The 11919-nt window shown below is 33.3% G+C and overlaps 2 protein-coding genes across 6 annotated transcripts in view; one reads left to right on the top strand and one right to left on the bottom strand.

Annotated features, from left to right (window-relative positions):
- Positions 1 to 205: 205 nt before the first annotated feature.
- Positions 206 to 11566, bottom strand: PAN2 (PAN2-PAN3 deadenylation complex catalytic subunit PAN2). Of its 5 annotated transcripts, XM_018514467.1 has the most exons (21): positions 11028 to 11112; positions 9837 to 10024; positions 9580 to 9749; positions 9396 to 9516; positions 8961 to 9157; positions 8660 to 8873; positions 8415 to 8551; positions 8063 to 8209; positions 7898 to 7994; positions 5703 to 5948; positions 5373 to 5612; positions 4829 to 5075; positions 3716 to 3895; positions 3211 to 3377; positions 2937 to 3105; positions 2330 to 2864; positions 2010 to 2227; positions 1741 to 1870; positions 1375 to 1620; positions 1043 to 1304; positions 206 to 816 (listed from the first exon to the last, which is right to left on the bottom strand). In XM_018514467.1, exons 1-21 carry the CDS (start codon positions 11110 to 11112, stop codon positions 802 to 804), a joined length of 4011 nt encoding a protein of 1336 aa, XP_018369969.1. In that variant the 3' UTR covers positions 206 to 801. The 5 variants fall into 5 exon arrangements, with proteins under 5 accessions (XP_018369969.1, XP_018369970.1, XP_018369966.1 ...); XM_018514468.1 differs by having other exon boundaries at positions 206 to 1304; positions 1375 to 1596; positions 4856 to 5075; positions 11028 to 11566; XM_018514464.1 differs by having other exon boundaries at positions 206 to 1304; positions 11028 to 11566.
- A 95-nt stretch (positions 11567 to 11661) lies between these two features.
- Positions 11662 to 11919, top strand: part of LOC108765664 (tubulin delta chain) — a 6019-nt gene continuing 5761 nt past the window's right edge. The window contains exon 1 of the mRNA XM_018514482.1: positions 11662 to 11736. The gene's annotated coding sequence lies outside the window, so the exon portion shown is untranslated. The remainder of the gene's footprint in view (positions 11737 to 11919) is intronic.

The following is an 11919-nucleotide window of genomic DNA, read 5'->3' on the forward strand; positions in this document are numbered from 1 at the left end:
AGTACTTAGCTTACAGCTAATCGGATTCCCAACTTCAATTGCAATTTTCTCAGAAATTTGTTTTCATTTTAATTTCTTTACATTTTTAGTACACTCAATTTGCCCTTTCGAATAAATTATAATTATTTACTATCGAATAAATTATAATTATTTACTTTAAATAAATTATAATTATTTACTTTAAATAAATTATTATTTACTATCATTTTATTTTATATTTTGTATTTCGTACCATCTGTTTGTGAATATTATATTCGGGCAGTGCGAAATCGTTACTGCTCCTCAAAACACCAATATGTTATCAAACAATATATACAAATTCGTATTATGCTTAATTTCTATTTAAAATCATGATCAACAATTTTCTCTTTCAATTCTTTCAACGGGCTATTCACGATCAATCAGCTTTACCAGTATTAAAAAATATGTTGATTTGACGTAGTGTCATTGAATAAAATGTATATGTATACATTTTCGATATAGGACATGCAACAATGACCGAAATTAACACCTAAATGAATATCAATGTTTTCCAATCTGCAATTCTTTTAACTTCATAATGTTGCGAAATGAAATCTCGAAAAATTCCATCTAATAATATTACGTGTACGTTGAATAAATCTGTTTTATGTAAATGATGAATAGGCAAATCCATCTTTAACACTGGATTATACGATACTGCGATGAATGCGAATAACGCTTACTGAATACCTTTTGAACAATGATAATGAATATCCGTATCGTCTAATCGTCATTATCGCTATTGATTTCATTATCTATATCATTGTATATATCCTCATATCAGCTATCGGGAACCTAAAATCAAATAATGTTTAAAGAAATAAATGTAACGAGACTTATAAGCCAGTATTCATAGTCAGTTCTTATATTCAAAATATTTTAAGTTCTGTCTTGAGGTATCATCACGAATCAATCAGAGAGCCGCAGCGTCTTAAGACGGTCTTGAAATACGAACCGACTATGAATACCGGCCATAGACATGACATTTAGTAATGTAAAATCTAAGAATTTTCATTCTTACTTTCCATTGTAATTGGCTGCCCACTTCATAAAGTTCTTTCAATGTTTCTGTCAATGTACCACAACTTTCTAGTTCTTTGTACTTGCGATACAATTCTAAAGCTGCTCGCGCATCTTCGGTTGAATCATGAGTTTCAGACTGAATGTTTTTACCCAAAAAGTGCCAGGTCAAGAAACGTAACGACACCATACGATGATGAGGTAAGTGAAACAACAAAACTGTATCTACTATTTGTTCCGGCGGCACTACCAAATTTATTACCCTGCAAAGAGTTCACACATTAAAAAAAAAATATTGCTGACCACCATCGTAGATATTAAGTAGTATTTTACCTAAAATCGTTTTTCAGGCCGTGCCCGACAAAAATTATACCATTGTCCACTAAGAACCTCAACTTTTGGTACGTCGATTTCAGAGTTGTGAGATGTTTGCTACTAAAATTCGCATCTAAATCACCCGGTTGGATTCCACTGAATTTTGTTAAATAGTCGACCACCTGTTCCTGAGTGCTTATATAATCGTCTATAAATGGTGTACCCTCCAAAGGACCTTGTCTACTAATTAAAAATAAGAAAATACTATAAATAGATTTAAAATAACTCGAATATTGTCATATTAAGCGCATTTTTTATCTAATCAGATTAAAATCTCTCCATTTATGAAGCATTACTGTTTACATAACAGTTCATAAAACATACCCGCGTATACAGGTGATTCGCGCGACCGACATATGGCTCGGTTTTATAGTCGACATCTTTCCGTCACTTCGAAGCTCGGATTCTTCCTGATTTAAGGTAACGAATTCTGCATCGATGCCTACCAACTCTCCTGCAATTACAATAATTTGAGCACACTAAAAAGGATACAGGACGAGCCACATTTAAAGTATACAATAATTTTCTTTCTTCCTTTCTATTTCATATAAAGAGCGAAAATACAAAGAGATTATTACGACAGAGGAATCTACCTTTCTTAGGCATTTCATCTGATGCTAGAGGAGTAAATGTAATTCCTCTAGTTCCACCACTGCGAGCAATACATTTATCTTCTCCAAAAACATCGTACGTAAGAGGACTGACGAACTGTGTTGGTTCAGGAGCAGGTATCGCTGTATAATGAAGTACACACGGCACTTTCCAATCGAGATTAAACCATACCGCTTCCTGAGGAGTCACTGGTTGTATACTGTAACAAGTATCACGTCAATGATAAATGATGTTAAAGTATCACGTCGATAATAAATGATGTTAAAGGACAACTTTCGTTTCCTAAACGGAAAAAACTTACCAGAAATCATTAAAAATGTACCATTGCGATACGGCATTGCCTGCCGATCGTTCATGATAATTTGGTCCAACTCGTAATAGTGCTACAATATTTCTTCGTTCCTCGTTATTTTTATCGTCGATATAACAGACGACAGCACTGAGACCATACTGTATCCTTTGAGTATTATAAGAGATCTCCAGATTTGTACTTTTCACAGCTTCGTCATCTTCTGTTATACTGCAATTTCCAATCTTCGATGCTAAACAATTTTCAATATTTTCCTCACCGTTATTCCTAGAGTTCTCAGAAATCACTTGTACTGTTTTGTCATCTTGACCGTTCTCCATCATGCTTGTCTGTATGAACATATCATTCAATTCGTTTCTTGGTTCGCTGATTTTTTTAACTGTCATCTCTCCGTTTTCTTCAATGGAGATTTCTATGTTGTGGGGTATCCATGAATGCAAGTAATATAAATGACTAGGAGGCGATGTAACGGGCGCTGTCGACGAGGTAGATGGTGTGGAGGACGGCGTTAATAATTTTTCTGTTTCTGCACAATAAAATATGGTTAACGTTAATTCAAAGTGATGTATTTAATCACTACATCAAAGTATTTATGTACCTGAGTCGCGTCCAACGTGCCTGAATCGACATCCAGTTCGCGTGCAATTGTTGCCATATCGACAGGGCTTCGCAGTAACAGGCACAGGACTCGAGTTGGGACTGCTCTCTTTTCCCGTCAACACGTTTTGCACCACGATGTCCATTTGATTTTGCCAAAACGCTTTGTCCTGTAATAATTCGTTCTCATGAAATGAATGAAGCGTAATACACGATTTTCGTTCTTTGATTCTGCGCACGCTACAATTGTACATCTAATCTGATGTTGTAAGTACCTGCTGAGTATCTAAGCCACAATTTAGAGCCAGTATTTGAGGTAGTTTAGTCAATTGTCGAGACTGGAGAGTAGGTGTAAATTTCTGACAATTGTCACACCATGCGGGTGTAATTTTTTCAGGTCTTAAACTGCGGGCAAGAACATTTGTGAACGGTACCTCTTCAGCTACAAAAGGTAAATCTTGTGTTCAGCCGCAAGTATGGATGTGCGCATTAAGCTAAGGTTGTACAAAAAATCAAATGAGCGTGTAGGATATTGAAAATTATATTTTGAACGTTGTATCACAATCTTTATGGAATTTTGTAAATATTTGAAAAAATGTAAAAATTTATCTGTAAATATGTATCAATTATTAGACTACACTTATACTTTATCTTATATCTATTTGCTTTAAAATATTCGAATGATTTAATATGTACAGCCAAAGTTTTCAATTTACACGCTAAACTCAGACTTTCTGTCCAGCCAAAGCATTGGACACATATTGCTTGACAATAGCTTACAAGGATTAATTATTTCCGGATAAACTAAGTTACAAAGTAACATGATAGAATGTTTTGTAGCTTCTTGCCCACATTTGAGACAGCGATGTATGTGCATTTGTTCAGATCCAAATAGACGACTGATCTCTGTTTCATCATCTCGCACTTCACTCTCTTCGGCGGATTTTTTGGTGGTCTTGTCTACTCGTAATAATGCATTTAAAGATAAAATAAATGAATATTATTAACGATATCATTAGAATTGAGTATAAATATTTTCACTAAAAAAATATGTGTAACGATTTTGTAACAGTAGCGTGATACATATGCGCTTGTAATTTCGCATCGTTTTAATAATTTTAATGTTTCAGTTTATTCAAAATATTATGTCGAATTTAGAAAGTTCGACATAATCGCCCTCTTGATTTTTTAACTAAGCAATGCAAACTAGATATTGTTAAGATAATTTTGGTTGTTCTTTAAAATATAATTAGATAATTTAACACCTCAGTGTTACATATTATCATATTGATACCTTTAACGCACCGATATTAATCACATATTTTTTAAATTCCAAGATTTTATAATAATTGTACATATGTATAATTATTATTATAATAGAATCAAGGAATTAAAAAAATGTAATTAATATCGATATATACACACATATAAGTATGAAAGCAAAATCATGCAATTTTTGGAAAATAAGGATAAAAGGGGCTAGCTGCTCTTCTTATTATAAAAACATATACATAATATACATACAAAAAAAAGCGATTTAAGGAGTAACAAACAGCAACGCCATAACTTATTGGTTTAATAAAGATCAATAAAGATACATTCTAAAAAAATATATGCATCGGCGTACATTAAGAAAGTTGCAGTTGTGAGATATCCTAAGAATGCAAGATTATAATAAAATTGGAAGGTAGCCTATTAAAATGAAAGTAATGTTTCTGTATCGTTATAAAAAATTATAATTACAATTATACATTAATCATATAGTCCTCAGTCGTTTCTTGCTCTTCGGATATATCAACTTTAAAGCAAATAAAAAATCAAATAAATCACATACAAATTGAAAAATAAACACAAAAGTGCCCAGTGCAAAGGTTACACATAAATTGTGTTTACCTTTCGATGTGATCCACATATATTTACCATCCTCCTCTTGCTTCCTCTTTTTTTTTCTCTCGTCATCGTGACTTCTATATCGAGAACCGAGGTCCTCAAGGATGCTAGGAAAATCCTGTTCATTATAAACAAATGGAGGATATTTGGAATCTGATTTAAGTCGCGCTGCTTCCTCTTCTTTTTGCTGTCGCTTCCTAGTTTCCAGAATCTCGTAGTGTATTTGATGTAGAATAAATCTATTCCAGCTCTAATGCAAAATTCAAACCATAAATAATCTTTCTGTCAATATGTCATATTAAATTTCTAAATGTCATGCGATTTTTAATGCAATTTTTAAGAGATTTAAACATTTGGTAAAAGAGCATTTCCGAGAATGTAAATTTATAAATATTTATACGCGAAATAAAGTTGCAAAAAAGTCTATTTTCTTTCATTTCAAATAAACATATATTTTGAACAATCGTTCTAACGCAAGTTATTAAAATGTAATTTGTGCATTTTTACGCTGGACGTTGTAATTTATTGTATTTATTTATTATCATACTTGTATGAGCACAATCAGATTGATCTTTTTCTTCGACTCTGGATCATTCAGTATAAGTCCTAAAGCTGACGCTTCCCGTACTGTCCTAAAAGCCCTAAGGAAATTTGCAGCTTGGCAGGGAAACCCCCGTGATGTATCCAGCATGTGAAACAAGAATCCCAATTCGCAAGAAAGACAAAACTCTCGTTGGCACGAATGTGAGAGCAATGCTACCCTTACAGGTTCGCAGTAGTAAAGCAACTACAAAGCACGAACGTGTGTCTGATCTGTGATTTACTTTATTTGTTGTCCCGACTCACCTCGGACACCATAGTTTTTTCTTGGGCTTACCTGCAGCATAGCATTGCAATAACTGTTAGGAAGTGTAGCCTCCAGGCCGCAAAAGCTGGTTCGATTGTACTGATCAAAATCGAAATCATCGTAACCAAGCCGTGAGTATTTCAACTCAATTTTACGATAACGCTTAGGTATGGCTACAAAGGTGCCGTCATCTGTTTTAGACCGTGAGTCCCCCACGAAAGGCTTCGCGACTAAGCCACGTCGTGAAGACGTACCTGTTTCCAGATTGTACGGTATCTGCAAAAGAGGTATTATTTATTTTTATTCCACTGTGAAAACGTGTATCGGATATTTTTCGCCAAGATAGTTTCTATCTTATGGAATTTGCCATGCGTTACACGTGAGATATCGAGATAGTTTGTATAGTTTGGTGCATGATAGAGAGTAGACTTTTGGATTGTGAAAAAATAAATAATACCTATATATTAAAGAACGCGCGTTGTGGGAACTGAACCGATAATACGGCGCATCATATTAAAGTTACGCATATTGTTGTATATCATACAACCTTTATTATTTCACTCAAATACAATTTCGAGTATACATTTCATGCGGAACATATTTTACATGTAAATATATTAATCGCCTATCGAGATTGTTCATCGGAAATCATTAAACGAAAAGACAAAATGCAATCAATCACAAACACATTGCGCGGATTGAGAGAATGAAGGCAGTAAAATACCACGCTGATAAGAGCGATCGATAAGCTATAAGAGAATTATGGATACTTTTGGCGGAAAGTATATTAGAAACATTTATTCATGTTTCTTCTTCTTTATGTCGATCGTTCTGTAAATGTTAACACAAATAACTATAAAGAAAATTAAGACTTATACTATTGATATATTTCAATGCACACGTTTTTCCTTACAGGCTACTGTATTTTTTCTGCAATGCAAAAAAAGTAATAAGGCCTCAACTTCGCTGATCATAATTAAATTGAAGAGCCCAATTTTTAATTGGGTAATATGTTTTATTAGCAGTTCTTAAAGAAAAAAAGAATTATTTTAGTATTGTATGTTTACAGTAAGAAAAAAATATATTGTACATGTAATATTTAATAATAAAATTTGTTCAATTATATGTATCTTATATATTTTTAATTATTTAAACAATATTATTTAAATAATAAAAATATGTTTAGAATTTAGACTGCAGTGCAATTATATACTACAGCACGGAGATGCTGTATTTTTATTACGTATTATTTTTTTATATGTATAAATTTGTTGGCACATTGTTGACAATATTGGATCTATAAGATTCAGATGTAAATATATATATAAAAAAAATAAAACTATTTATATTTAATATGAAACACATTTAGAATTGTTCTGTTTTAACGTATGTCAAATTAATTTTACCGAACTTCATATAAGCAAAGTATCAAAATACTGATCAAATAAAAATAAACAGATTCTTGTAAATGGCACTAACAAAAAATATATTTATTATAATAAAAAAAATTGATAGTACTTTCATTAATGTAATAATGTAACGATATTAATTTCATATTAGTTTTCAAAATTACAATCATATATATATATATATACTTTTTAATATTTTTTAACATTTTAAATATTTTTACCTTATGTATAATATATATTGTAAATTGACTATATATATGAAACAAAATAACGAGAAAAGTAAAGAGATTTCAATATTTTACACGCGCAGTGTATATATAATACATTTTGAGACTGTTTTCTTTTGTATGCTATATTATTGTAAAATTAGTAGAGTACATTGGACTAGTTTATGAAAATATATCACGCGTCTCTTTATAGGTTATAATAATTATCACGAAAGGTTATCAGTCTTAATCACATATAGCAAATTTTTTTTTTCTAAAAATTAAACGCCACACATTGAGCCTTAATTTTCACGTCAATAATATATTGTTGTAATTGGTCAATTTAATTGCTAGTGAAGTCTCAAAATCATGAAAGAATACATTTGTATACTAATATACCTTTGAAATATATATATGTATATCAATTTGGATAGCAATTTAATGATATACAGAAACAATATTTGATATCAAATCATAAGCAGAATAGATTTTAAAATTTAGTAAACAAAAATAGGAAAAATTATTAAGGATTTATGAACGGAGTTTAAGATAATTTGAGAAGAGATGGAGGAGAATATTGTAATAGAGTGGGAGAATATTGTTTCCTCACTTGATTTCTGCGAAAAGCCTGAGGATTTGGCGCGTATCCTATTGTTCCCTGCATTTTCATTGTGCGTAAGATTTCAGGATCTATTGGTGGAATTCTCCTGTGAAAGAATGAAAATCAAGTTACCTGTTTCTCGGTTGTACAAAAACAGATATAGGAGATATCTACCTATAAACTTTTTTCAAGTATTCTTCAGGCCAATCACTCAGAAGTGGTTGATCTGAATATACCATTGGTATTGTACTATACGGCGTAATATCGTCATCAAAAGGAATCGATGGTATTGTCTCAATTGGATCGGCAAACTCCGTAGGCCTAAGCAAAATAAAAATATACATATACCTAGATTTTATTCTTTATTATCTTTGTATTCATTTTATAACTGTTCTTGATTTTATACAAGTAACATAAATTATTTGTAATAGATTTTAATATATTGTGTCAATAATTATTTCAATTATTATATATAAAAATTATATAATTCGTATTAATTTTAAAATTGATTAAAATAATTACTGACCTAGAAAATGTATTAAATTGAGGTTCCGGGGTGTTGGTGGACATTAAATGTATAGAGCCCGCCAAATCTCCAAAGCAAAGACATTGAGATGTAGGAGCTACATCAAATGATAATATCGTCGCACCGCCAGTAGCAACCTAATAATATACGTTACAATTTCTGTATACAATCTCTGTATGTATATCTATTTAAAAAAATTTCTACCTTAAATTTTTTGCTTGAATTGTAAACACGCGTAAATTTACCTGATATAAACACGTCACCGAAGGTTGTACATTAGCATATATTGTATCAAGTAGTTGCATTTGTCCTAGTGGCGATACCACTGCGAGCCGACTGGAATAACTTGGTAGGAACTTTAATAAAAGAGGATATACCATAGTTGTGACTGGACTTAATGCTCTCATTTGTCTCAAATCATAGGCCATTAAAAATCGATCAACAGTAAGTCCCTGACGACTAAATATAATCCATAAATATTTATAACATATATGTATGTTAAGTATATAAGATGGTTAAAAACTTTTTGATTATCTTATGCCTCACCTATTGCTGAATCCACATGTAACAAGATAATTTCCTTGAACATCGAAATCACTTAAGGAACCACTGTGTGTATCCAAAGTATGTTCTATTGATAATGTATTTGGATCCCTGAGATCTATTCTTCCCGCAGGATTTCCAGCACATATAAGCCTACTATGTTGTCTTAATATCGCACAACCATTCTCATCTACATCCACCTACAAATATAACATAGGCCTTAATTTTTCATTATCTGATTAACTTGTGATTGAGCTTAACCTGATGTTTCACTCAATGGGCTTCATCCACAACATCATCATAGATGAAGCCCATTAGATAAAATATCAGGTTAAGCCTAACTACAAGTCAATCAGAAAATGAAAATTCGGGCCATAAAGCCATCGTATTTCATACTCGGAATTAATTTAACATTTAGTTTAGTTGATAGATTCTTACTAATCCAGTCTCTTTTCCTCTAGTAAGGTTAAAATCAATTATTTTATCCTGATGTCCACCCATGAGTAATCTGGCTGGGGAAATTTGTAACATACATTGCATGTCGTTCATATTCACCGACCTATAACAACCTAGGTTTGTTCAAATCCGTGGATAATAATGTTAGTACAAAATATGAACATACGTATGAGTAAATATAGGTATGCCTCTCCGCAATTGGCATCTCAATTGACTTTGAGACAACACTAAGATACCCTCATCTACAGTATGAATTTGTCGTATCTCCTGCGTTGTATGGACTTGAAAAGAAGTATATTTTTGTAAACCAGGTCCATAGTAGGATGTTACGTGACCCTACAACAAATTGTATTAAATTATAATAAATATTGATATAATAATGAATAAAAAATTTGGTATAAATAGTATATATCAATAACATACCCCTTGATTCCCCATCCACATAAGTTCTTCGATCGTGTCGAAAGTGACAGTGGAAACTCCAAATCTATCCCCGCCATCGGCGAGCAATGTTCTAGTTTCGTGAAACTCGGCCCCGGAAAAGTCCTCCCCAAACTGCTCCGTTGCACGTACATATTCACCTCCAGGTACGACATAATTACAATCGTCCCCTGAAATGAGAATCGAGCAGTTCAAGTAACTATACCTTTCTTTTACATAATCCCAAAAGCAGAGATATTCCATTCTTACTAATTCAAACGCTTTAACAAAATTTTCTTTTTATTTGCAATTTATTTGAAATAAATAATTAAATATAAACAAAATATAAAATAATAATTTACGTTTTTGTAAATTACAACTTTTTCGAAACGCGATGAAGTTATCTATATAGCTTCTAAATATAAGCTGCGCAACTATAATGATAAAAATAAAATACAAAATACACATATGCTCTTCAAGAGTACACAATTTATTGTATATTGTTGGATACAGACTACAAATATCCAAAATAATTTTTTTACTGAAGTAGAGATTATATTTACTCACACATTGGCTATAACAATGATATACTAAAAAAACAAAGAAAACTTTCCAAAAAATAAGTTTGAATGTTTTGAATCAGTAAAATTTTGTAATGTTTTAATGTAAAAGAGCAATTTTGGTGCAATAACTAATTGTAAAAAAATAAAAGTATGTTTTTCTTTCTTTATGTTCTTATTCTTTTTCTGCAAGATAAAAAATAACCATTTTTATGTCGTTATTATAATAAGGTACATACAAAGTAGAAACAAAGTATAACAATCGATTTTCAAAAAGAAAACAATTTGGTCATTACTACTTCAAGGATTTTTCGTAATCACTATATTAAGCTTGGAGATAACAAAGGACGATCTTGGTCGCGTTCGTGCGTGTTGGAGAAACAGCTGATGCCAGCTGATATTCTACAATCGGCTGGATCGGCGGTGTTCCGCGCGTAAACGTTCGAAAGCAAACGAACGTCGTGAAAAGTAGAAACAGGCGATACGAGGAACTGATGAAGGTAAAAAAAAGGCGCAGGTAGAGTGAATACACGCGACAGAGAAATTCCGGTGCTCTCCTCCACCGAAAGCGGCTCTCCCGCGCTTCTTGGTCGCGTGAAAGAAGCGCGCGTGACGCGACAAACAGAGCACTTACAAAGCAGATCTTGTTCCTCCTCGCAGTTGACGTGGTTCGTAGGTTCTACCGAGGGATCGAAGAGATCCAACACCGGATAGTCCATGATGCGCGCGGTGACTTTCTTCAGACTACGTCGTTGCGTGGCATCGGAACGATGTGAAATTGACACGAGAACTGCGTTCCAATACTCTCAATAATGATCGGTCTCTTATCATAATACACCGCAGGTACGCGGTGCACACAGTCACGCACGTACGGCGGGACAGACGGACAAATCCACCAACACGCACGTTAGTCGTCCTGGCAACTGTGCAACAAGCGAAACACTTTGTGCATTACTATGCTATCGCGAGCCGCTGGACTAAAAAACTCAACGATAGACAAGAGCATCGTAACACGTTTTTCTCGATTGTATTTCTTTGCTATGCGTTCACCAAGAAAACTGCGCTTTTCGCCGTTTATTGAGATGTGATTTAATTCATAATCGCATGTTCACGGTGTTCAGACTTCGCGAGCAGACACAGATAGACAGAAACATGAGCACAGTAAGCACTAAGCACTGAACCAGAGCGGAATGAGCAGCACTGAAGAGTGATCATGCCGGTCTTTATCCTGTAACTGCCTGTAACCAACCGCACTCCGCAGGCGCAAAATGCCGCCGTGCATTAGCGCCAACTGAGAAAGTGGATATCAACTGCATAGCAACATCCATTTTTCTACACTGCGGGTATATACAATTTGTAATCATGTCTGCATCGACACCGACGAGATATTAAATACGGTCGGCGCTTATGGAAGTTCGCATGTCTGTTACAGCCCTTCTACAATAAGCCGCAAGTCAAAAGTTCTAAACGATCTTAAGTCATAATCGGTGAAGTTGGCCAATAGCCAACTTGAACGACTTGGTTAA

The sequence above is a fragment of the Trachymyrmex cornetzi genome, unplaced genomic scaffold, assembly GCF_001594075.2.
Source record: "Trachymyrmex cornetzi isolate Tcor2-1 unplaced genomic scaffold, Tcor1.1 scaffold509, whole genome shotgun sequence".
Lineage (NCBI taxonomy): Eukaryota > Metazoa > Arthropoda > Insecta > Hymenoptera > Formicidae > Trachymyrmex > Trachymyrmex cornetzi.

Excerpts from the sequence above, each read along its gene's own strand:
- PAN2 (XM_018514464.1), bottom strand. The coding sequence starts at position 11,112 with ATGGACTATCCGGTGTTGGATCTCTTCGATCCCTCGGTAGAACCTACG. Across the intron at positions 5,949-7,897 it reads AGGCTTTTCGCAGAAATCAA|ATACCGTACAATCTGGAAAC; the intron begins GTGAGGAAACAA and ends CCTCTTTTGCAG. Across the intron at positions 1,621-1,740 it reads CGAATCACCTGTATACGCGG|TATTTTCTTATTTTTAATTA; the intron begins GTATGTTTTATG and ends ATCTATTTATAG.